This window comes from Xyrauchen texanus, chromosome 2 (genome assembly GCF_025860055.1).
Source record: "Xyrauchen texanus isolate HMW12.3.18 chromosome 2, RBS_HiC_50CHRs, whole genome shotgun sequence".
Lineage (NCBI taxonomy): Eukaryota > Metazoa > Chordata > Actinopteri > Cypriniformes > Catostomidae > Xyrauchen > Xyrauchen texanus.
In genome coordinates this window covers 61,982,158-62,007,143 of record NC_068277.1, presented here as the reverse complement: position 1 = coordinate 62,007,143, position 24,986 = coordinate 61,982,158, and the positions used below count along the sequence as shown (strand labels likewise).

Here is a 24,986-nt window from a genome sequence, read left to right as displayed (position 1 = left end):
CATGTCCAGGTCTTATTTCAGCCCAAAATGAAAGAAAGGAATGTTTCTGGTTAAATACAAGTTAGGCTCAGTCGACAGCAATTGCAGCATAATGTTGATTACCACAGAACATATTTCCGACTCGTCCCTCGTTTATTTAAAAATTGAGGTTACTGTAAGGCACTTCCAATGGAAGTAAATTGGGCCAGTCAACACACTTTAAAATACACAAGTAGAGCCACAAGATGTAAAAATGATGCATGCTAACATGATTTTAGTGTAATTAAATAGATTTTAGGGTTTACTGCCATTGCTTCATCATGCCAAACGAAGTTGTAATATTAGATATAACTTTAAGCTGATAATGTCACATTAACACGTATAATGCTTACATCTTATGAGTGTACTTTTCAAACAGTGTGTATTTGAAAGTTTATAGGAGGGCTGTCGATTTAACAACATGTACATTAAGGCGATCAATTATCTAAAAAAATAAGACGTTAATCAAGCCTTATGACCCGTATATAAATTATGTAATAAAAGTATGTATGTTCCTACCAACCAACCAATTGAAGCTTGACGTAGCCGCGTCAGCGCACCTCAACAAAACTCCCAAGCAGTGCAGCCACACAATGAGTGTCACTCCACAACTCTTCTTGACAGCTGGACGAATCACAACAGGACGCAGGGATCTCAAGACGAGATTTTCAATATTCTTTTTGAATACATTTTTATCCCCTTTTCTCCCAATTTAGAATGCCCAATTCCCACTACTTAGTAGGTCCCCCAGTTGCCTCCGCTTCTGAGACCATCAATCCGCGCATCTTATCACGTGACTCGTTGTGCATGACACCGTGGAGACTCACAGCATGTGGAGGCTCATGCTACTCTCCACGATCCACACACAACTCACCACACGCCCCATTGAGAGCGAGAACTACTAATCACCACCACGAGGAGGTTACCCCATGTGACTCAACCCTCCTTTGCAACCGGGCCAATTTGGTTGCTTAGGAGACCTGGCTGGAGTCGCTCAGCACGCCCTGGATTCAAACTCATGACTCCAGCTGTGATAGTCAGCATCAATACTCACTGAGACCCCCTCAGTTTCAACTACTTTTAACTTGACACAGCGTCCTCAAATGGGGAGTTTATGACACTGGACGCATATGTACGAAGACCAAATGTTTTAAGTAGACCATACAAATTGCAAGAGCGTGTCCTTTGAGAACAGGACAGATTGACAAACTGCAAAATGTAATGCTGTCAACTGTAGGCTTGCTCAATGATATGGCAATAAAACAAACAATAGGCCTTTATTGTCTTCTAAAGCCACTTTATGTATTGTATCAGTGCTTTACTTGTCTGCTACAATAATGCAATATATTTGCCAATGCACAGCAGATAGCAGTCCAAAGTTACAAAGGTTTTTGTACTTCATCAAGAATGAAAATGGTTCATTACAGGTTGTTGTATGGAACTGATGGAACTGCGCAAACTGAACGTTTAGAAATGGTGACGTTTATTATGCAATTTCTCTGTGAATAGGTTAAATAAGCTGTCAAACCACAAAAAGACACATGTAACTGAAAATATGAACGATACATACACACAACAGACCATCCAGTGATGGCTAGACTAAATAATCTTTATCCTTTGATAATGATTTGAGTTGAATTTAATGGATAATATGCGAGTTTCGCTCCACCGCACTGCAGAATTTTGTTGCTCAGCGTTGGCGGTGTGTGCGTACCTGTCTAGAAAATAATATGTAGGAATTTTAGACCGCACCGTGTCACCTGCCAGGTGTCCTGGAATTAACTATGACCAGGACATTTTCTTAAGAATCAGCACCCATATATAAATATAATTGTAGTACATTCATGTTTACCGTAATACAACACTGCATTAAAGTAATAAGAATCCCTGTTGAGAATGATAGGAATAATAAAAAACACATCCAGATGCATGATGAAAATGCTCATTTGTTTAAAATGTACTTTTTCTTTAGATTTAGTAAGATTTGGTTAACTTTGCATGCGTTTTACTTTGTCTAATTTTCATCTTCATCGCATGATCTTGAGAAGACAAATGGCCGCTTGTCAGCACATAAGTCAGTCTGAGTGACCACCATCTCTCTCTCTCTCTCTTTATGTTGTATGCTTTCCCTCACTCGCCCCATCCCTCCTTAATATGATGTAAAAAGCTAATCGTATGCAAATGTCTGTTGTCCCGGTAACACGGCCGAAAAATCCCTTTGATGTTTCACCCAACTCATTCTCTCCACGTTCTCTTTGTTCGCCAGAGTCTCACTGCCTCCCCCCAAACTCTCTCTCTAATCCTCACACTATCTCTCTTTCTGCTCCCCATTTCCCATTTCAACCCATTCTCTCCCTCTCTTCACATTTCTATTAGACAAAAAACTTCTCTGGCCTCAGCCATACCTTTCTCACACTCAGTCTGTCTCTCTTTCTCTCTCTCTCGACTTTCCCCCTCACTCATCTCTCTCATTCTTTCGTATCCCCTCTCTGTGCCTCTCCGTCTGTCCCTCCTTCATTTCCCATCATACCATCAACTGTCTTTGGCCCCTTTTTCATCTCTGTCACTCCTCCCTCTCTCTCTCTGCACTCTTTTCATCTCTTCCTCTTTCAAAAAATGCAATCCCTTCTGTTGGTCACCGAGTGGCTGCCATTTCCAGAGTGTCAGTTATGTTGTCAAGTGTCTATCCCATAATGCTCTCATATGCACTAAATGTCATCGAGCTGTAAAATGGCTGCGGGAAGAAAAGGGAAACAACTTCATTTGCTTCATACTTATCATAATTCACACAAAGGCAATTCAATCAGTTACAAAGTTAACATGGTTGAGATGTAGCATGCAAACATCAGGCATTAAACAAATGTAAACATTCATACAAGATGAGGCTTATAAAGACAGCTTGTTTCTTTGGCACACAGTCCTGTTTACAATCAAAACTATGAATCACGCCAAGGTATTTATGGTTTGGAGAGAGTTGGATCGTACACACACCCCGCTGCGGAGAGTATTTTTGGCCTGAATGTGGGTTTAGTGCTGTAGATACAGGACATTCCTCCCACAGTTGCGCAGGTTTGGGCGATCTTCACTTTTTGAGTCCTACACTCGTTTTAAAGCGATCCATCTTTTTCAACAACAGGATTCATCTTCTGAAGTGCATAAATGATGGAGGAAACTCAAAACATGAAGCAACAAACAAACTCAAAATACTGTTTTAGTAACATGGCAGTCCAGGCTCCAAAAATCAATACTGCATATTTTGGTCTTATTAAAAATGTTACTTGAGAAGCAGATAATAATACTTGTTTTCAGAGAAATGCAACAAAAAATGGTGGAGTTAATGCTTAAAACAAGAAAAGACTACCTGCCAATTGGGGAAGAAAAATAAGATGGTTCTTTCTTTGAATCGAGTTTTCTTCTTCTTGCCAAATAGCTTTTTATGTCATAAGCATAAATGTTACCTCATTTGGTTAGATCTCTCTCAAAAAAAAAAAAAAAAAGAGAAAATACAGGATTCCCACCCTTTTTACATTTCCATGACTTTTCCCGATACATATTGATCAAAGTCATTTTGAATCGTACCAATTTGCTAACAAATCATTTAGACACTTTTTTCTAAATTTTTCGTTTCGACTAATTCATTGAAAAGAACAGGCTCAAAAGAACAAAACCTGACAAATCGGATATTACTTTGGATTGGGCGCATGTTTTCCTCTACACAAGAGCAATATCTAACCGATGGAATATTTTAGAGCAGAGTACAAAATTAATACAAAGTCTTCGAGATTGAATTAATTCCCATGATTTGTCCAGACCTGGAAAACACTATTTTAAAATTTTCCAGGTTTTCCATGACTGTGGGACCCCTGAAAATATCTTATTGTTTAAGAAGGTTTTAATGGAAAACGAGACAAAATTTCTTAGGATGCATTTTTATGATTTACTTAGTTTTTTCTTTTGCAGTGCAGAGGAAAAACGGTTTGCTCTTCCATTGTTAAAGTTCTCAGTTGTATTGACATGCTTATTCTAAAATGCCTTAGAGAGTCAAATGTTCACATACAGGAAGAGCATAGCTCAGATAATTTGGTCTTAGAAGAATTTGATGAGTTCAAATTGAGATCTCATGACTTCTGTTTGTAGACTTTGCTATATTGGCAAATCCGAGAACAGTTTAAGACATTGTTGAGATCCCTTCTGAAACTTTAGAGGAGACACATGAGATATTACTGGGACATTGTTGAAGAGGAACCTATTTTAAGACCACAACACTGCAAAAATTATTTTCTTACGGAGTATTTTTGTCTTATTTTCCAGTAAAAACATCTAAACATCCTTAAAATAAAAAAAATACTTGAGAAGCAGAGTGGTATAAGATATCAAGTCTTGTTTTCAGTGAAATCTTACAAAATTTGGAGTGGTTTATGATTAAGACATGAAAAACCTATTTACCAAAGGGGAAATAGTAATAAACATGTTTTCCCTTTAAATCTAGCTATTCTTTTGACTCCACTGGCGATAGTTCTTGCTACAAGCATAAGCGGTACTAAATTGTGTTAGATTCCTCTGAAAGCAAAACAAAATCCATCCATCCATCCATCTTCAAGCAAAACAAAATATATTGTATAATTTTGCCTCTTATTTGGTCTTATTTTCCAGTGAAACGATCTCTTCTGAAAATCTAGAGGAGACATGTGAGATTCAAGAAACATTCCGCCAACATTTTTCTCCATTTAATCTCGAATGAAAGATGTCTAGGAGCCACAATTGAGATATTCAAGAGATTTTATGTATGATTTTCTCAATGCTCAATGAACAACTAGACGCACTCTTTAGCACGAGGACGGCATCATTTTGTTTGGCTTTTGTTTTATCAGTAAACGAAAAACTTGCACTTTCCAGCATCTAAAATATGTAACGCAAGACATATGACTTGAAATAAAAGCTTATAAAAGGAGGATTTTCCAGAGTCAGACCTCATAAATTCAGAAGTGGATTACAGTTGCTTGAGTCAAAGCTGAAGTCAGTTTTTACTCGGTTGAACTCAAACCTTTGAGTAGATTAGCGTTCCAGCATGCATCTAATACTGTGTAAGATTAAGACTGTTGTTAATGGCAAAGCCGAAGGCGGAGTTAACTAATTACATAACTCATAAAACACACCATCCATAACGTCTCTCTTTTGAAATTCAGGCCGGGATTTAGCTCTCTGATTGGCCATGGCAATAAAAGACAGCTGGTGCTTAACAAAACTCAGTGTTTCAGAGAAAGAAGAAGAAAACGTTCTCTCTTTTTCAACACTGCGAGATGGAGATGGGCCTCAGCTGAAATACCAGATGTGTCCTCGGCCAAAAACACGCAACAGTCCGAGTTTCATATACAAATGTGTTGCACGGTTTAGCTCCATAGAACTTCACAAAGTGCCACTTGAGATAAGCTGCAATCAGAGGAAACTATCTTCCAAAAAGATACGCTTACAGAAAAAGTGCTACTTGTAATAATTCAAGAGTTTGCATTGGGCAAAATCTTGCAGAACACATGACAGTGTTTTTGGTTTGGATTTGGTCCATATTTGCAGCAACCGCAGAATTAAACATTTCAAATAAAGCAATAACGTCATGCAGGTCCAAGCAACTGCTGTATGAAAGAGCACATTTGGTGAACAACATGAGCATAGCTCACAATTTAAGCGTTTTGTTCTTCATTTCAATCTTACTGTTATACAAAGACAAGCACACATATATTCACCTTAAAGTCAACATGAAATGGCATAAACAACCCATTTTACTTCCATAATGTGGACATAATATTCAACGAGGACACTTTTGATCCATTGAAAAGTGCGAGAAACATGCACAATAAGACCAGGAATGTCAATGAAGAAAGTAGAAAGGGTCCATTTGATGTCATGTTGACTTTATAATCTTAGAGTATAGTTTCAATTGTTCCACTGTGCTTTGAGTCAGTACCTGAAAATTAAAAAGAGCAAATAAATGAAAAGCCGAGCTCCAGGCTTCAGTCTGCAATACTGTATTCCTGCAGCTTTGTGCATCACATGGTCGAGTTTATGTCCAGTTGTCCAGTTGTCCCAGTCGTATATATGTGTGTGGAAGCAACAATTTCGTGTTGTAGATGAATGAAACAGCACCCGTTTTGTCTGAGAAGTGGGAAACATTTATTAATAATATTCTTCAGCAAAGCATACTGAAACAAAGCATTTAAAGGTGCACTAATACATTTTTGTTTGTTTTGCTGGCTCATTTGACAGATATTTTTTAAATGATTTCAGTTCAGACCAATTCGTTAATGAATCATACAGACCGATTTGTGTGCCAGCTGCTCCATCCCTTACCCAAAATAATAATTCAGGCATGACTATGGCTTCCGAGAAAGTTTTAGGAACTGTTCACATCAATGTTTTTCTATGTACACCTGCACGAGATGGATGTCATTTTTTGGGCTGCACCCACACTAATATATGCGTTTTGTTAAACTCAGTTTTTAGATTCCTAACGAGTGCATTTTCAAAACCGTGTTTCCTTTTTTGGTGGATGTGAGGTGTCACTGTAGCGAAATGAATGCGTTTTCAAGTAAATACAAATATGTTAGTGTGAACATGACCTTAGAGGCCAACAACTTAATTATAATGGCAACTTAAAAAATAAAAAATGCATTGGGCATTCTGTTATATTCATTTCGCTGCATTAACCCTTTAAGCTAGGATGGCCCGCTGGTCTAAATATTAACAGCTCTTGACCAATGCAAAATAGGCATCGTTTGAAAGTTTAGAAGCTCTACTTTCCAATGCACATAGACATTATGACCAAAACTGAAGAAATGCTTTGAAATTTGCAGACAAATAAGAATTGTTACGGTTTAATAAATAAAAAATCGAATTACTGTAATCAGTAAAAACATCAAACTGATCAAATAGTCATGTGTCATATGTTGTTGGAAAGTTCAATGAAACTCATTCTGTGAAATCTCATGAATAAAATCATGTCTGCATGCTATGCAAACCTTTAGTCATTGTTGTGTTTGTATGTGTAATTAGTTCTTATGTACAATTATTATCCTTTATTTGTTTGGAGACGTTTTTGGCCACTATAGCCTAGTTTCCATCCATTTTTCACGCTATATTGTTATCGACAAAGTGAAAATGCGTAATTTTTTTTGGTGCAAACTTTGGCATCTTCTGTCTGTTACCATTCAAATAAACTTTTATCGATAAAAATGGTGTGCATTATGACGTCATGCCTAAAAAAAGCAGTTTCCATACAAAAATGTTTATCGCTAATTCGCCTCCCAAATGGCCCTAATTTGTTTCCTCCTAAGTTTTGGTAAAATGGGGAGAGTATTGAGACAGTTCATTGAAATTAGTCAGTTTACTGTCATTTTAATTTCACAAATAAAAGCAATCAGATGAGGAATTGCAATCCAAAGGGAGCAGTTGTCCTTCTGATAGGACTGTAATATTGGTCCTGATGTTGCGCCTATCGCAGGTTGCCACCGATTCTGACCCGAAAGCGAATCGGCATGACCCTGTTCAGGCTGCACCAAGTATTGGGGGAAACTTTCAGTCTTAGTATAAGGAACATCCATCGATGTGTATATGCCGTGTGCACAGATAGTAAAGAAACATTGATGCGGTGTAATATCAGGTTTTACATATATGATACATTCCAGATATTTAATAGACTATTTTAAACAATCATCTAATCTAAAGCGTCGCTGTCTCAACTGCACTATGTCGCGCATATTTCTCCAGCAATGTCCAACAGAACTCAAATTAATTTTAGCATTATAATGCAATTTATATTTTCTGAAGAAGCAGTAAATGCGATCCGAGGTGGTTTTCGGAAAGTGAACTCAGCATTGGACAAATAGTTCTGATAGTTTATAGTCTTGAAAAAGTGCAGAACTTTCTGAGAACGTCATTCGGCCGAATTTATTCATCTACAGAACAGAGTAATTCTCATTTAAGTTTGAGAAAAGAAAAAGCATATATACAGTAGGTCTAAAAATCTAAAATAAATTATTTGGCAATTAATTTTTTTAATTTAATGCTTTTTTCATTTGGTAATTTATTTAATTACCAAAAAGGGAGTTTTGCCGTAATTTTTTCAAAAGATAAACAATATTTTTATTGAATTGGTCTATATGTTTGTTCTCCCCGTGTCTGCGTGGGTTCTCTCCGGGTACTCCGGCTTCCTCCCACCATCCAAAAGACATGCAGGCTAGGTTAATTGGTGTCTCCAAAAAAAATTGCCCTAGGTGTGGATGTGGAGGTGAGTGTGAGTGTATGTCTGTCTATGTGTGGCCCTGCGATGGACTGGCGACCTGTCCAGGGTGTCCCCCGCCTTTCGCCCAATGTTAGCTGGGATAGGCTCCAGCCCCCCGCGAACCTGTACACAGGATAAGCGGTTGACGATGGATGGATGGATGGATGGTCTATATGTTTGTGTTCCAAAAAAAGCACACAGATGTTTTCCTTCTAGTATTGTGTACACAATTTTTGTATTGTGGGCTAATTCCATGACTGGCGTCTATTCATTTGAATGGTGTGTAAGAGCAACATTAATTTAATCATGGTAGACATCCGTTTATTTATTAACGGCAAACAGTGGCCATGCATTTGTTCTCCGTTCACATGTCGATGTGCATAATACAAAATATTTGCGTTGGCACTCCTGGAAGTGTTATGTTTGCAGCATCAGATCTATATGCTGTAAAGATCAATTCATAATCATGTACAATAAATTGGCTTTCAAGGATGTATACGGTCATCATGACTAACACAGGCTAGCGACTGGGGCAAATACTGTCATGTGACACTGCAACTTTTGGTTAATGCCAATTTTATCAACAAAAAGAGTTTCCAAACCAGTTTTTCACAACATTTGAAGTATATGACAGAGTTTTTGCATTTGAGTTAAACGGAAAAATATGATGTCAACACTTGTGAAATTTTAGCGATTAATTTGCATTTCCATCAGCTATATTTTGATGCACTAAAACTTTTTTCGCAAAAAATCCTTAGATGGAAAGTGTGATTTATTTCAGCAGTTTCCTAGGCTGAGTCTCAGAATGTGTCATTATCTATATCATAAAAAAAATTTAAAGTTTCTTTACAAGGACACCAAACATTTGACCCTCCTTGTTTTTTATTTGTATTTTAAGTACGCCACTGAAACAGGACATCTTCAAAAGCACCTTCAGAGCTTAAAGGGTTAAGCACAACAATTTTTTGAACACATGTTTGGTCAAAATGTACATTAATGACTTCTCCAGGGCTGGAAATCACATTTGTAAAATTCCTTGATATTTCCAGGACTTTACACTGACACCTACTGGTAAGAATGCAACATTACACGATTGTTCAGTTCCTGACGCCATTTTCACAAATGTATTTGTCAGCAATGATTCATTTATTTGCAATTGAAAGTGACAGAAGGGTTCAAAACTTGGCTACTCATGTGATCTCTTCATGTTTCAGAAGTGAAACTTTTCTAAGGAGGTCATGTCTTACATTTCTCCCCTAAGGTCCACTTATAATGCTAGTAAAATCACAATGTAGTTGCTCATGAACATTTTCCACAATTCCTCTGACCATTGCCATTTCTTGAAAATGCCCTCTTTACATGTAATATGTATGACATCACAAGTCATTTTTGCAGCTTAGTTTTATAGTATGATGAACTCTATATCCCCAAAAATAGACGTGTTATCATAAAAAGAAAAATACTTAGTGCACCTTTAAATGGCCTAAAATTAATCCATAAAATTTAAAACTTACGTTTGTTTATTTTTTGGTGAGATATTCACACAGAAGTCGATGGTGAAGAGTTCTAGAAAAACACAGATACATATCATCACACTTAACTCTCCTCACTGTTCACTTTGTGTGTGTGTGTGTGTGTGTGTGTGTGTGTGTGTGTGTGAGCCTCACCTGAGTGTGTCCTGCTTGATTAGTGTTCCTCTTTGAATCTCTTGCAGAGGCGGGCGAGTCGCCCTCTTTCAGGCTGCCCACAGAAGAGGAGTCTGAACAGCTGCTCTGAACTGAGAGAAAGAGTAACAAAATGAAAACATCTTCACAGATGCCCGTCCACTGAACATGAAGGTTAAAGTGACATCTGGTGGACGACAGCGATATTAAACCTCACTACACATGCGGTGAAAGAACCATGAGCACAAATGTGTCATTCCACATGGGGTATGGCAGCAGGTGGACGCATGCTTGTACTTTAACATCAAAGTAGTCGTAGTTATTGTAGTTTGATGCAAATTATTCTCAGCAGTTTTATGGACTATATCAGTGTTTTTCAATCCTGGTAATGGAGTGCACATTTTCAATGTCTCCTTTTTTTGACACACTTGATTCAGGTCATGTAGCCTCTGCTTACGAGTCAGGTGTGTTTGATTTAGGACCAGAGGTGGGAGCAAGTCACACATGTTCAAGTCACAAGTCTTAACCATCAAGTCTCGAGTGCAGTGCAGAAAAGTCAAGTCCTGATGAGTTTCAAGTCAAGTCGAGTCAAGCCACATTACTAAAATTTACATTTACATTTATGTATTTGGCAGATGCTTTTATCCAAAGGGACTTACAGTGCACTTATTACAGGGACAATCCCCCCAGAGCAACCTGGAGTTAAATGCCTTACTCAAGGACACAATGGTGGTGACTGTGGGGATCAAACCAGCGACCTTCTGATTAACAGCTATGTGCTTTAGACCACTACACCACACAAAAGATGAACTTATATACATATCTTAACATTCATTTTTTTATATGAATTGTATAACAGTAATGTATATATATATATATATATATATATATGAATAAATTGTGTTAAGGAACATGCACAGTATTTTTATCGTGGGCACTTAAAAAAACTGTGATTATTATTGAAATATTTTTGACATATCGCCCAGCCCAAAAGGGAAGTTTTTTGATGAACAATTGTAAAAGTAATTTTATGGAGACCCGCACAAACGCGTGTACTCAATTCCAAATTGCAACATGTTACCTATTAATATTTGCATATTTATTAGTTTTTGAGTAGTCTATGGGCAATATAAACATTTATCTTATTGAAAAACTTTGTTTTTGAAAATAGTAAATTATTTGTTTGTGGTATGACTCTTTTGAAAAATGCATCAACAAAACATTTTGAAATTGGAGTTAAGATGAAAAGAAATTGCCATGGAAACTTTTCTGAAGACAGTGAGTTCCTTCAGAGAGACGTTTATATAAAACAGTCATAAAAGTTTTGCATTCAAGGGCTTTAATTAAAGTTCAGAGGTCATAATCACGATGAGAGCACTTGGATTTCATCCACGAGACATTCTGTATATTCTATACGACTTGTGTTTTAAATAAAGTGTTGTGAAAACATGAGATTAATCGTGAATCATTTTCATTTACTGACAACCTCAAACCTTTAACAATAATTTTACATTGTTTCCTTTCCTTGTGGTTTCTGAAACGTCTGATGAAATTGGAGGTTGTATCGGATATTTTTACGTCGCATATTTTTATACTTTTTTTATTCACACGGTCCAATTCGAAATCTTCATATCCAGAGGAGATTATTTTGGGAACTGGATAATCATCTGTTATTTTAGCGTGTTGAGAGTGCAGTTAACTGTGCGGATGCAGATCACTGGTGCTGGCCGGATTACAGTTTTGCATTTGAATTAACTGATGTTGCAATATTATTTAAACACATTTCATTACTGTTCATAATGAGTTATTGAAAATAATCATAAACATTCAAGCCATTGTCGAGTCAAGTCATTTTCTTCATTTAGTCAAGCAAGTCACAAGTCCTTACATTTACCTCTGTTTAGGACACATCTAAAGGCCTCCAGGAACAGGATTGGGAACACTGATACAGTGTGTGAATCCCAAACTGCATATTTCCCCAACATGAAAACGAAAATGTCCTTAAAATTTGGTCAATATTTCATCATGTCACATTCTTTAATTTTAGTCAATTTTGCTCTGAACAAAATGACAGAATTTTAGTTGATGGAAATAAAATATATATATATATACTTGGACACAGACTGATCACCCCCGGCTGGGTGGCCCGGGCGAGGGTGTCTGTTGATTAAAGACCCGAAACACCTTTTGACCCCGGGTTCATCACTGATGACGTGTCCCAGTAGCACCAGAAGGTGTATGTTAGAACTATATATATATACATACATACAATAATTTTACAATGTACATAATGAACAAAAAAGTGTCAGACCAAACTTTATCAGCATAAACAACAGGAGAAAACCTCCTGAACATCATATCATGACTACAGAATACTCAAGTACAGTATTAGCTACTTTTAGAACTGCTTTGAAGACAGTTTCTGTGTTTTAGACCGTTTAAGATGTTGTCTTGCGTGTAGCGAGTGTTTTGAAGGAAACATTAACCCGACTTGTTTCTGACTAGCTTGTAACTTAGTTCAAGTTTGTCTGTGCAGATGTAAGTTGTAATAAGTTGTAAATATAGCTGCTTAATCTTACACTTTATCAATAGGATGTGTTTTAATAAGGTAGTTAACCCATTTGTGAAGTGTTTCGGTTTACTGCTGTTAAAGCGGAGAAATCCCAACATATGAGTTCAAATCTTCTTAAAAGAAAAGAACATTTTCTGCAACAGTACGTTCCAATTCAAATCTTTGCTTATCGTTTTCATCACGTCTTCATTACCGTTGACAAACTCAAAAAACCCTTCGTCAATGAGATCAACACTGGACGACACTCTGAATCCCTTCACGAAAGCCTCCACAACAAAACCGTTGGTGAATGGCTACATGCGATGGTCACTTTAAGGAAGCATTTTCGCCATTTATAGTCATGTGATCCTGCTTGGCGTATCCTTATTTTCAAAACGGAGGTCATTTATTAAAGATGTTACTTGGGAATAAAAGCGTTTCAACCCCGGTCCATTTGCGTTCATCTTACGTCATCACAAACATGCGTGGAGAACACAACACAACTCATCATACTGTTTTTTTGTTATTTTGGTGACATTATGCACAGCAGAGAGAACGACAACTGGGTATATGTGCGCTTCATGGCGTAACTCGTCAGATGTCCAGCGGAAGGCGGCTTGTTGCTGCTTGAAAACGCCATTTTTTTGAGGAAACAGCTGATTGCAAAAATTCATCTGCATCTTTCTTTACACGGCACGCTTACTCACGCTCTTGTCCAAGGTGACGTTATCGCCACTGTCACCTCCTATATTACCCTATATTTATAACCTAAAATAGTATTTATATATATCATAGGTGTATAGATAGATAGACGGACAGTATATAGTGTTGATTGTACTTTTATGTCATTGTGGTGTCATTACTTTTTTGGGACTTTCAGGAATGTGTGGATCATCGTGTGTTGTCATCGGCTAAAACGCATGCGCAGGTTACTTTACTTCCCGAGTCCGAGTTGCTTTCACATTCACGTGAATCATGCTGCAGTTCCATTGCAACCGAACTCAGACCACCTCCTAAGGTAGCCTTCGGTACCGCAGTGCGCATGACAGCTTTCACATTACCAATTTTCAAACGGTCAAAAGGAAGTCCCCACCATGACATAAAACATACATACATGTGTGTGTGTGTGTGTGTGTGTGTGTGTGTGTGTGTGTGTGTACCTCTGTCGTTCAGGCTGAAACTGGAGTCCATCTCTGAGATTTGAGTGCCAGTCACATCCAGTAGAAGCTTACTGGAAACCCCCATGCACAGAGACTCCTTCAGACACAACTCTACACACAAAACACTCAACATTATGGTTCATTAACAGAACTGAATCAAATGTGTCGTAATGAGTGTAGATTAAAAGTTTCATTTCCATATAGAAATAACAAAAGTGCCAATGCAAATCAACATCTCAGTAACTTACATACAGTAGAGTTTCATTCCCCGTTATTAATTAGTCATTAATCACAAATTGGCCTTTCCCAAAAACTGCCCCTAGACATGTTCTGCTGGAGCAGATTCCACAGCAAACACACACATACACTGAGACGATCCCTAATTAAACTGCCTTTTAGTGTTGTTTTAATTATATATAAATAACTGGGTCAATAACTGCAGCCGTTGTATTTAAGAGCTCATTAATTAGGGAGGGCGGGCACTTAATTAAGCAGAACTTTGTGGTTTTTAACTAATGGATTTGAGTCAATTGCAAACAAAAATGATATATAGAAAATGCAAAAACTGCACACAGTAGCTCAGTTCCAAAACCTAGTAAGCTGCCTACCTAGACAGTATTTTAAGAGTCATAGGTGTGCTCTCGAAGCGAAGGCGTTTCAAACAGTAGGCAGCAAAAAGCCTAATTTATTCAAAGGAAGAAGACAAACTGTTTTGAACCCTTGGTGAACGAAGCCTGCGTTTATACTACACGCTACATCGTTTTAAAATGAGTTCGTTGAGGATGATGTCATGGAAGGTCGTCAACTCTATCAAGTGTAAACAAACACATTTTTCACGTAGTGTCGATAAAGCTCTAAATAACGGACTAATAATATCTATTTGTTTAAATATTTATTTTATTATTCTTATTCGCAAATCATGTCGTTAGCTTAGCAACATATGCTAATGCGAAAACCATATTGGAAACCATTATACTTCATGTTTATTTGTGTAGCTATTTGGTTTCTTGGTATATAGACCGTTTAAGATCATTCACTTATGAGGTTTAATGATGCTTAGGATGCTCCCTTAGAAGGTAGCTGCCTATGTAGGCAGTAAACAGCATTTGTTTGGAGAAACAATTGTACAGAGAAGTAAACGTGGTAAAAGTACACCACACAAAGACTTTGTGATCACAATTTCGGTTCGTTCAGTAGTAATAAGTGCTGATTATTTCACTGATTTACCAATAAATATCTAGATTACTTGTTAAGCCTGAAAAATACTCTACAGGCGCTTCTAGCTACCCAATTTTTGGACGTTCTATAAACGAACTGTGGGCGGTCTGTGGGTGTGTCGCCTGAGGCTGAAACTAGAGGTGTAAAAGTGAGAGGGGAAAGACGCTGACCTGTGTTATGCATGGCGTGATTCCAGAGCAGTTGTGCGATGTCATGAGTCCAGGCTTCTCTCTCCTGGACACTAGAGGTCTGGAGAGTGAGACAGTCCCTGGTTCGAGATGACTGTCTTACCCACACCTCAAACTTCAGTCCATCCTCACCGACATTCTGAGTGAGACCCATCTCACCGGTCTGTGGAGACAGCCAGAAGGAGTGATGTAGGACGGACTGTGTAAATCTCAACAGCGAAACCATACCGTAGTTCACATGATCCGTACCCCAGCGGATTAGGGTCCATGGGTTTACACCAAACAAACAAACCAAACTTTGACATTAAACGAACTCAGGTGCACACCGGAATGCCATACTACCATACTATTTTTGGATTATATATATATATATATTTTATATTCCAAAATTTAACCATTCAACTGTTGAGCAACTGCCATCAAGATGCTAACCGCTTCCTTTTAATAAGGCTTTCGATTTAACATGTCAATTCAGTGTGAATAAATATTTAAAAATTAATGCACTCTGAACATAATCTGTATATGTATTTGTGTGTGTGTGTGTGTGTGTGTGCGCATCTCACAATTTGATATGGTACGTCTGACACCAACAATCATGCCATGCTTGAAATCACTGAGATCACAGTTTTTCACCATTCTGATGGTTGAAGTGAGCATTAACTGAAGCTCCTGACCCATACCTGCATGATTTTATGCACTGCACTGCTGCCAAAGTGTCCTGGTCTTCCTAATAAAGTGCTCAGTGAGTTTATTTACAGTGATGTACATCTGCATGTTTGAGAGTTAGCTGGTGTGTGTGTGTGTGTGTGTGTGTGTATACCTTTATGCTGTGTTTGAAGCTGTATACGCTGTATCCAGGGCTGGGTGTTTTGTGTTTGGTAAAGATGACATAATTCTGATAAAGGAAGATGTTCCTCACACCCATCTTCTTCCGTCGATTTCCACCACACACGCACAGCTCACCGTGACGCACCAGATCTCCACGCTCCGCCACTGGTATCTGATACACACACACACACACACACACACACACACACACACACACACACACACACACACAGTACAGAACAGAAATCACTCTGCATTGCATGCTTTATAAAACCATCACAAAATGCCAAAACCCACTGTGATTACTGCAATGCAAAAAATACATGTTATTATATAAACACCAGGTACTGTAGTATTTGTTGTGTTGCCCTACATCTATATGGTGGTTTGTCGACATAACCACCATATTTTATGTAGACGCTTTATTATTGATTTAATTTGAGAGTGAATAAGGACTTAAAGTGGAATGACACGAGGAATCAGATTCTCCTTGAACTTTTGACATGGGGGACAGAGTACTGGGCGGTGGCCGCTGGACAGGGTTCAGGAGGGAACAGCAGTGGGCAAAGCCATGGAAGGCTCAGGGGGCAGAGCTGCTGAAATCACAATAGGCGGAGCCACAGGGGGCTCGGAGGTTGGAGCTGTGGAAGGCTCGGAGGGTTCAGGGTCAACACATTTGGTTTCAAATCAATGTTTGGTGGAATATTCCTGATTTTCAATCACAGCTTTCATGCATCTTGGCATGCCGTCTACCAGTCTTTCACATTGCTGTTGGGTGACTTTATGCCACTCCTGGTTCAAAAATTCAAGCATCTCGGCTTTGTTTGATGGCTTGTGGCCATCCATCTTCCTCTTGATCACATTCCAGAGGTTTTCAATGGGGTTCAGGTCTGAAGATTGGAGACTGGTCCTCCATCCAAACCTTGATTGACCTGTCTGTGTGGCATGGAGCATTGTCCTGCTGGAAAAACCAATCCTCAGAGTTGGGGAACATTGTCAGAGCAGAAGGAAGCAGGTTTTCTTCCAGGATAATCTTGTACGTGATTTCACAAAGACGAATCTGTCCTATTCCAGCCTTGTTGAAGCACCCCCAGATCATCACCGATCCTCCACCTGTTCGTCAGATGGTTAGACGGAGACCTTGAGAGGCCTTCAAGCCACAGTGTCTCGCACACAATGTGAAATGTGGTGGAGGATCGGCTACTTAGGACCCAAGTATTGAGTTAGTATCGATACCGCGGTACCAGGGCTGGTATTGTAACAAAGTCAAAATTAGAACCCTACTATATAGATATATATTATTATTATAAGCTAATTTCATTTGTTTGTTTTACTTACTATTGTTTGTTTATTTTGTATTATTACATTTTTTGATGTTGTGGTGAAACGTGACCTGGACATGTTTTAATGAGGTTTACCCCGTTCTTACAATGCAATTCAAATGGTGTAACAACAGTGCTGCAATAACTCGCTTTTGTTGCATTTCTACTTGCATCTGCCACTTATTGAGTGTTCATTTTGGACCCTTATTGTAGATTCAAACAAGTCATGTTCAAACTTATGAACAATCACCATAGTGTCCATCAACAAGACACTGAACCTCATGTTGATGAACCTGCAATAATGGTACTGCAATCATCTGCTAAATGACCTAGTTTGTTTTTAAATGAGGCCGAATGAAGCTCAATTAGCATCCTGTTGACCAGCAGGAGGCAGCACTGCGGCAATCGACCGTTTCATTAAAAAAGACACGCTGTTATTCAGAGGTGTTACTTGGATTCTCACCGGACACCCCTTGATGACATCACTGGCTCGCAGATCCTCTCCATGCCTCTGGGCATGTCTTAGAATAGACAGGGCGGAGTCAGAGGTGGGATTGAGACCGCCCAGTTCCTCTAGTGTCTGACAGTACTGCTCCAGTCTCTGAATGGGGGCCGAGAGACACTGAGGAAATGGAGGGGCAGGAACAAGAGAGGAAGACAGCTTTGACTATAGAGAGAGAGAGAGAGAGAGAGAGATTCAAATCCACTGGCCTGAATCACTGGGATTGTTAAGAATGGGAGCTTACTTCTAACTGAATACTGCACAGTATATACAGTATATATGTGAAACACAATATCCTATGTTACATGTTTTGAACAGTAGTATGCTGAATTGTTGGCATATTATCTTATAATGAAATTGCATGTTTAATTTAGTGAGTGGGGTCCAGTTTTCATCTTGGAAATAAAGAGGTATTTTGCATTTTGTAATTCAATTTTGTGTAATAATATCTAGCCAAATTATACATTAGTTTACTAATGAATTATTCAGTCATTGGTTTCTCACCCTAAAGAAGTCAGCAGCCTGGCTGATCAACAGTGCGTCCGGCTCGGGTCTCATATGGATGTATTGGGAATATAACAGGAACTGATCCTTCTGTGGGACAGAGAGCCAAATAAGGTTCTGCGTGTGTGTGTGTGTGTGAAATCAATAGCATGCTTATTCATGTATTATAACATACTGCATTACACCTGAATACATGCAAGTATCTTCAAAATGTAAAAAACAAAACAAAAATGTGCTAATGTGCATTGAGCTAATACAACCGTAAACATTTGCTCACAGAGCCGCTGGTTCTCTTAAAGAGACAGCACCATTTAAGCGCTTGTTAAACATATCAATGTAAACTCAATTTACATTGTACTAGTGCATATAAACAAACATGTAACAAAATGTAGTTATATAGTAAGTGTAATAAAAGTGTAAATATAAATATTTAAAGGGACAATCATACAGTATTTTGCTAAAAATTTGAATACATTTTTTTAACATTGACAACAGCTTGTATCATGACTATAAATTTCATGGCATCATATAAATTGATAGAATGGTGAATTTGTGCTTTTTTTAAAAGTTCATATGAATACTTTATATATGTGAAGATGCCCTCTTCTCGGTTTGCTTAATATCTTTTTCAGTTTTCAGTTGCTTTACACTTACATGTCGTCAAAAGTCTGGCAAGGGAAAACAAACATATAATAGGCAATGGCGACATATAATATGGCAATGGCGAAGTTGTACGTAGAGGGTTGCTAATTTAAAGATTAAAATGACCTAAAAATATCACGAAATTAGTCCATGAAGCTCCTTTGGTTTTAATAAACAACAACCCGGAATTTAAGTAATTTTTCAGTGAAAATCGTTCATGAGTGCTATGGGAGAAGCTCGTTCACAGTGGCGCAAGCATGCTTAAGCAAGAACTTTCTTCGTTTAGTTCTACTGCAAATGACAGTCTGCTATATTCAATTAAACATGTTCTTTTGTGTACCGCATAAGAAAGCATGGGTTGTGTTACTCACGTATTTACTGAAGCAGTCGTTTTGCTGTAGTGTCTGGGAGAGAGCACCTTCCATGGCAGGCAGCAGTAACTGCGAGTGGAAAGAAGAGAGGCTTTTCCAGTTACAGAAGAGTGACTCTGTCTTTCCTCTCAGAGCTGACGGGACATCTGAAGATTCCAGCAGAGGCAGGTAATTCTCCTCTACACCTTTAAGAACAGCTACATACTGCCTCTCTGTGCTGAGCAGACGGCACCACTGTAAGTACAGCTTACTGTGATAAAGAGACACAAAGAGAGAGAGAGAGAGAGAGATGTCATTCCACTTGAACTTGTGAACAGAATAATACACTACCTGCATGGACATGTCCCGTTCACATCTATTGTTCTTTGTGGCATCATATCATAGTTGTTTTAAAAGTCCACTTATAATGTTTGTCGATGTTTCTTGCACATTTTCCACCCTCTCTTATCCTTAGAATGCAACAGGACATGTGATTACTGTACCTTTAAGACTTTTGCTAAAGCCCTCTGCTATGATTGGCTAATCTCTTTGCATGTGAAATGCAGCTTTAAGTCCAAAATAGTTTTTAAGTGCCTCATCCTTCAATAACAGTCTCTTTGAAAAATCTGCATAGGGCTGTGTTTCCATACAACTATGCAAATTGTAAAAAAAACGAAATGGGAATGTTATATTAATATTTGAAATTACACTCATTCTGCAGCGTTTCCTGGCAGCGTTTAATAAAACAATGTACAATCCCTCTAATAGTCTGTATGCAACTATCCCCCTAACAAGGAGGTCATTCAGCTGCTCAATCATGACAAGGTGGGCTCCTTCAAGAGAATGCACATAAGGTAATAGCATTTTTTTTGTTGAATTTTTAGAAATGCACTTAAAAATTCGATACATTTGGATGAAAACAAAGCTATTGCGACAGACTCATAAAACAGTCTCTGCTGAAATGTGCAGCTCAAACAGTTCTGATCAGACTGAAATGATTGGGAATCTGGTATATAAACATCAGCCACTCAAAACTAAAATCAAATAAAGGCAGCATAAAAGTAACACAAGTCTCCAGTGGTATCTATATCTTCACAAGCGACATAAGAGTTGTGGGTAAGAAAAAGATCAATATTTAAATCCTTTTTTACAATAAATTCTCTTCCCTGCCCAGTAGGTGGCGACATGCATGAAGAATGTGAATCGTCAAAGACAAAAGGCTGATTAAGGACTTAAAAAAAGGACTTAAATATTGAACTGTTTCTCATCCCCACCTATCATATCACTTCTGAAGATATAGGGCCCTATTTTAAGAGTGCAAATGTTAGGAGGGCCTGGGTATCTCAGCGAGTAAAGGTGCTGACTATCACACCTGGAGTCGCGAGTTTGTATCCAGGGCGTGCTGAGTGACTCCAGCCAGGTCTCCTAAGCAACCGATTGGCCTGGTTGCTGGGTGGGTAGTGTCACGTTGGGGTAACCTCCTCGTGGTCACTATAATGTGGTTCTCGCTCTCGGTGGGGCACATTGTGAGTTGTGCGTGGAGGCCGCGGAGAATAGCCTGAGCCTCTACGCGCGCTATGTCTCCATGGAAACGCGCTCAACAAGCCACGTGATAAGATGCGTGGATGGATGGTCTCCGACGTGGAGGAAACTGAGATTCGTCCTCCGTCACCGGGATTGAGGTGAGTCACTACGCCACCATGAGGACTTAGAACGCATTGGGAATAGGGCATGACAAATTAGGGAGAAAAGGGAAGAAAATCCACCCCCCACACACACAAAAATAAGAGTGCAAATGTTAAGCGCAGGGCAATGCGTAAAGTCATAAGCGCAAAGTCAGTGGGCATGGCCATGAAGGTTTGCTATTTTGCAAGTATGCACTAGTCTAGGCACAAGTGGGTTTGTCAAAATGGCTGGGTCAAGTACAATTTAATTCTGAGGTTCTTCTCCGGTTATTCCAGCATCTGCATCTTATTATATAGACCATTCCCTCAAGCGGCAATTATTTAAACAAAGACAGCACATTCGTAAGTAGTTGGTGGTGTAAATGGACTGTATGCAATGAATTAGAAGAATTCTCCATTAAATGATTATTATTATTAATCATTTTCATCTACTGACACACAAATCATGGCTAGTATTAACAGTATTTGTATCGGCACACACTTCAATTCTACCAGTGGATTTAGATTTTATTTGATTTATTATGTTCTGGTCACCATTGATTTTTCTTCTAAAAATCGTAATTTCATCATTTTGATGGCTTAACTATTATTGTAGAATGTGAAACATAGTCATTATAAAGAGTGAGTCCAAACTTTTGACTGGTAGTTTAGTCACTCACACACACCTTTGTGCGGTCACTCCGGCTCTCTCCACTCCTGTCCCTCTTTCAGTGCGGCTGAGCAGCACATGTTGACGTGTGAAGCCTGTATGATCTGCCACCTCTTTACTGCTGACCTCCACTCCTCTGATGAGCACTCCTCCTCCTCCAGCTCCTCCAGCAGAGTCCTTCCAGCCCGGAACGGCCGCTGCCACCCCTGCCATGAGGATCGGGTCTGTCAGCGTCCGGCGGCCCAGCCACGACAGCGGGGAGGACGGGCCTGAAGTAGACTCCATGGGTTTAGTCATGGCAACTGACCGGCGTGGGGCGAGAAGAGCCTGAAGGTCAAAACTGGGGTGCCGCTTGCGAGGGGGTTTGGGTGGGAGAGTGGGGTCTGTGGGCTGCAGCACAACAAACACCAATAATTGGAGGTCAATATTTGTTTTGGTGTACATATAAACACAGAGAGATACTGTGATCTACAGTAAAAGTACTGGAAATGGGTTATTGCTATCATGTTGCTGATGTGTTCTGGGTGGTTACTAGTGATCGCTTAAGCCCTGTTTATCTTTGATGCAGCTGCTTGTTCACAAGGCGTTCACCTTGCCCACTTCGCGCGGCCATGCACATTCCAATTTTTTATACTTTTCGCCATTTGTGCACACACTGCTTCCAATGGTGTATTGGACAAATTCGACAAAAGGGGCAGGACAGATACAGGTGAAACTCGAAAAATTAGAATATCGTGCAAAAGTTCATTAATTTCAGTAATTCAACTTAAAAGGTGAAACTAATATATTATATAGACTCATTACAAGCAAAGTAAGATATTTCAAGCCTTTATTTGATATAATTTTGATGATTATGGCTTACAGCTTATGAAAACCCCAAATTCAGAATCTCAGAAAATTAGAATATTACATGAAATCAATAAAAAAAGGATTTTAAATACAGAAATGTCGGCCCTCTGAAAAGTATAATCATGCATATGTACTCAGTACTTGGTTTGGGCCCCTTTTGCATTAATTACAGCCTCAATGCGCGTGGCATGGATGCTATCAGCCTGTGGCACTGCTGAGGTGTTATGGAAGACCAAGATGCTTCAATAGCGGCCTTCAGCTCTTCTGCATTGTTTGGTCTCATGTCTCTCATCTTTCTCTTAGCAATGCCCCATAGATTCTCTATGGGGTTCAGGTCAGGTGAGTTTGCTGGCCAATCAAGCACAGTAATACCATGGTCATTGAACCAGGTTTTGGTACTTTTGGCATTGTGGGCAGGTGCCAAGTCCTGCTGGAAAATGAAGTCAGCATCTCCATAAAGCTTGTCTGCTGAAGGAAGCATGAAGTGCTCTAAAATGTCCCGGTAGACAGCTGCGTTGACTCTGGACTTAATAAAGCACAGTGGACCAACACCAGCCGATGACATGGCTCCCCAAACCAACACAGACTGTGGAAACTTCACACTGGACTTCAAGCATCTTGGATTGTGTGCCTCTCCATTCTTCCTCCAGACTCTGGGACCTTGGTTTCCAAATGAGATGCAAAATTTGCTCTCATCAGAAAAGAGGACTTTGGACCACTGAGCAACAGACCAGTTCTTTTTTCTTTAGCCCAGGTAAGACGTTTGACATTTGAAGCCCATGTCCAGGACCCGTCTGTGTGTGGTGGCTCTTGATGCAGTAACTCCAGCCTCAGTCCACTCCTTGTGAAGCTCCCCACACATTTGAATGGCCTTTTCCTGACAATCCTCTCCAGGCTACGGTCATCCCTGCTGCTTGTGCACCTTTTTCTTCCACACTTTTCCCTTCCACTTAACTTTCTATTAATGTGCTTTGATACAGCACTTTGAGAACATCCAACTTCTTTTGCAATTACCTTTTGAGGCTTTCCCTCCTTGTGGAGCGTGTCAATGATGGTTTTCTGCACAACTGTCAGGTCAGCAGTCTTCCCCATGATTGTGAATTCAACTGAACCAGACTGAGAGACCATTTAAAGGCTCAGGAACCCTTTGCAGGTGTTTTGGATTAATTAGCTGATTAGAGTGTGACACTTTGAGCCTACAATACTGAACCTTTTCACAATATTCTAATTTTCTGAGATTCTGAATTTGGGGTTTTCATAAGCTGTAAGCCATAATCATCAAAATTATATCAAATAAAGGCTTGAAATATCTTACTTTGCTTGTAATGAGTCTATATAATATATTAGTTTCACCTTTTAAGTTGAATTACTGAAATTAATGAACTTTTGCATGATATTCTAATTTTTCGAGTTTCACTTGTATTTTAAATTCATCTTTGCTCTTAAATATTAAAAAAACTAGTGTCTTTACGATAGTATAAACAAAGTCTAAAGCGGGCACCCCAACTCTCGATGATATTCTGGGCAGTCAAATAATAGCAATAATAATAGTGATTTCATGAAATAATTCTACATAGCTTCATGTCCGGTAAGAAAAATTCATGACAGATCACATGACTGCAATCCAATTCTCCTTCCAAAACCCACTTACACTTTTCTTGGAGGGATGCAGTAGGTTTTGCAAAAACTTCCCTCCTCCTGGATTCACTCCCTCTTTCTTCTTCTCCTCTCCGGTCTTCAGCGTCGAGCAGTTCTGCGGCCGGAAGAGAGACGCCAGCGAACCCCATGACTGCATTCCGCCCTCTCCTCCTCCTCCTCCAGGGCACCAATCCGGCTCGATCTCGCCCTCTAACTCCCCCAAACTGGACGTACTGGAGGCAGGTGTCTTTCCTCGTCCGCTGGAGTCTTGGTCTTGGGCTCCTGATGGGCCCCTCTCCACCTGCAGGATTCGGCTCTTAAACTGAGCTAGTGTTTTCTGATAACGCTCCAGAGTCTGCGACCAGAGCTCCAGCAGAGCCCCTCCGCCCAGATCCAGTGCAAGAGCGCGAGCGTCCTGGAAACGGGACGGAGGGATGGGAGGGAGCGAGGAGAGAGGAGAGGATGAGGAAGAGGATGGAGAGGTGGACGACACCAAATCACACCACTGAGATGCCTACAAATAAATATTAGAGAAAACATTAGTTTTCATATGTTACGAAACGAATTTCAAGCATAAGTAAAATCATAAGAAGGATAAATTTAGGCAAGTGTGTCTACATTTTGGTGACTAATTGTGTATATCACAACATTGTTATTTTGGCTGGAAATGCAATGGAATATGGTTTATATTTTAAATAACCATGTAGTAATGCTTTCCAGTGCACGTAGGCATTATTACCAAAACTGAACAAATGCTTTGAAATTTGCAAACAAAGAAGAATGGTTACGGTTTAATAAAAAAATCTAATAAAAAAAATACATTGAACATATTATTGTTATCAGTAAAAACATCAAACTGATCAAATAGTCATGTGTCATATGTTGTTGGAAAGAATACAATCAGCCTATTTGTTTTACTCACAGACAAAAAATATATCGAGTA

General features: G+C 39.2%; 1 protein-coding gene across 4 annotated transcripts in view; it reads right to left on the bottom strand.

Moving 5' to 3' along the window:
- Positions 1-1,305: 1,305 nt before the first annotated feature.
- Positions 1,306-24,986, bottom strand: part of arhgef40 (Rho guanine nucleotide exchange factor (GEF) 40) — a 50,324-nt gene continuing 26,643 nt past the window's right edge. For all 4 annotated transcript variants that reach the window (XM_052145981.1, XM_052145997.1, XM_052145988.1 and 1 more), the window contains 11 exons: positions 24,057-24,557; positions 21,573-21,946; positions 19,244-19,493; positions 18,231-18,320; positions 17,688-17,891; positions 15,895-16,074; positions 15,057-15,237; positions 13,669-13,779; positions 9,961-10,070; positions 9,808-9,859; positions 1,306-6,168 (listed from right to left, as the gene is read on the bottom strand). In XM_052145981.1, the coding sequence (XP_052001941.1) occupies positions 9,833-9,859; positions 9,961-10,070; positions 13,669-13,779; positions 15,057-15,237; positions 15,895-16,074; positions 17,688-17,891; positions 18,231-18,320; positions 19,244-19,493; positions 21,573-21,946; positions 24,057-24,557 (2,028 nt within the window). In that variant the 3' untranslated portion in view covers positions 1,306-6,168; positions 9,808-9,832. The remainder of the gene's footprint in view (positions 6,169-9,807; positions 9,860-9,960; positions 10,071-13,668; positions 13,780-15,056; positions 15,238-15,894; positions 16,075-17,687; positions 17,892-18,230; positions 18,321-19,243; positions 19,494-21,572; positions 21,947-24,056; positions 24,558-24,986) is intronic.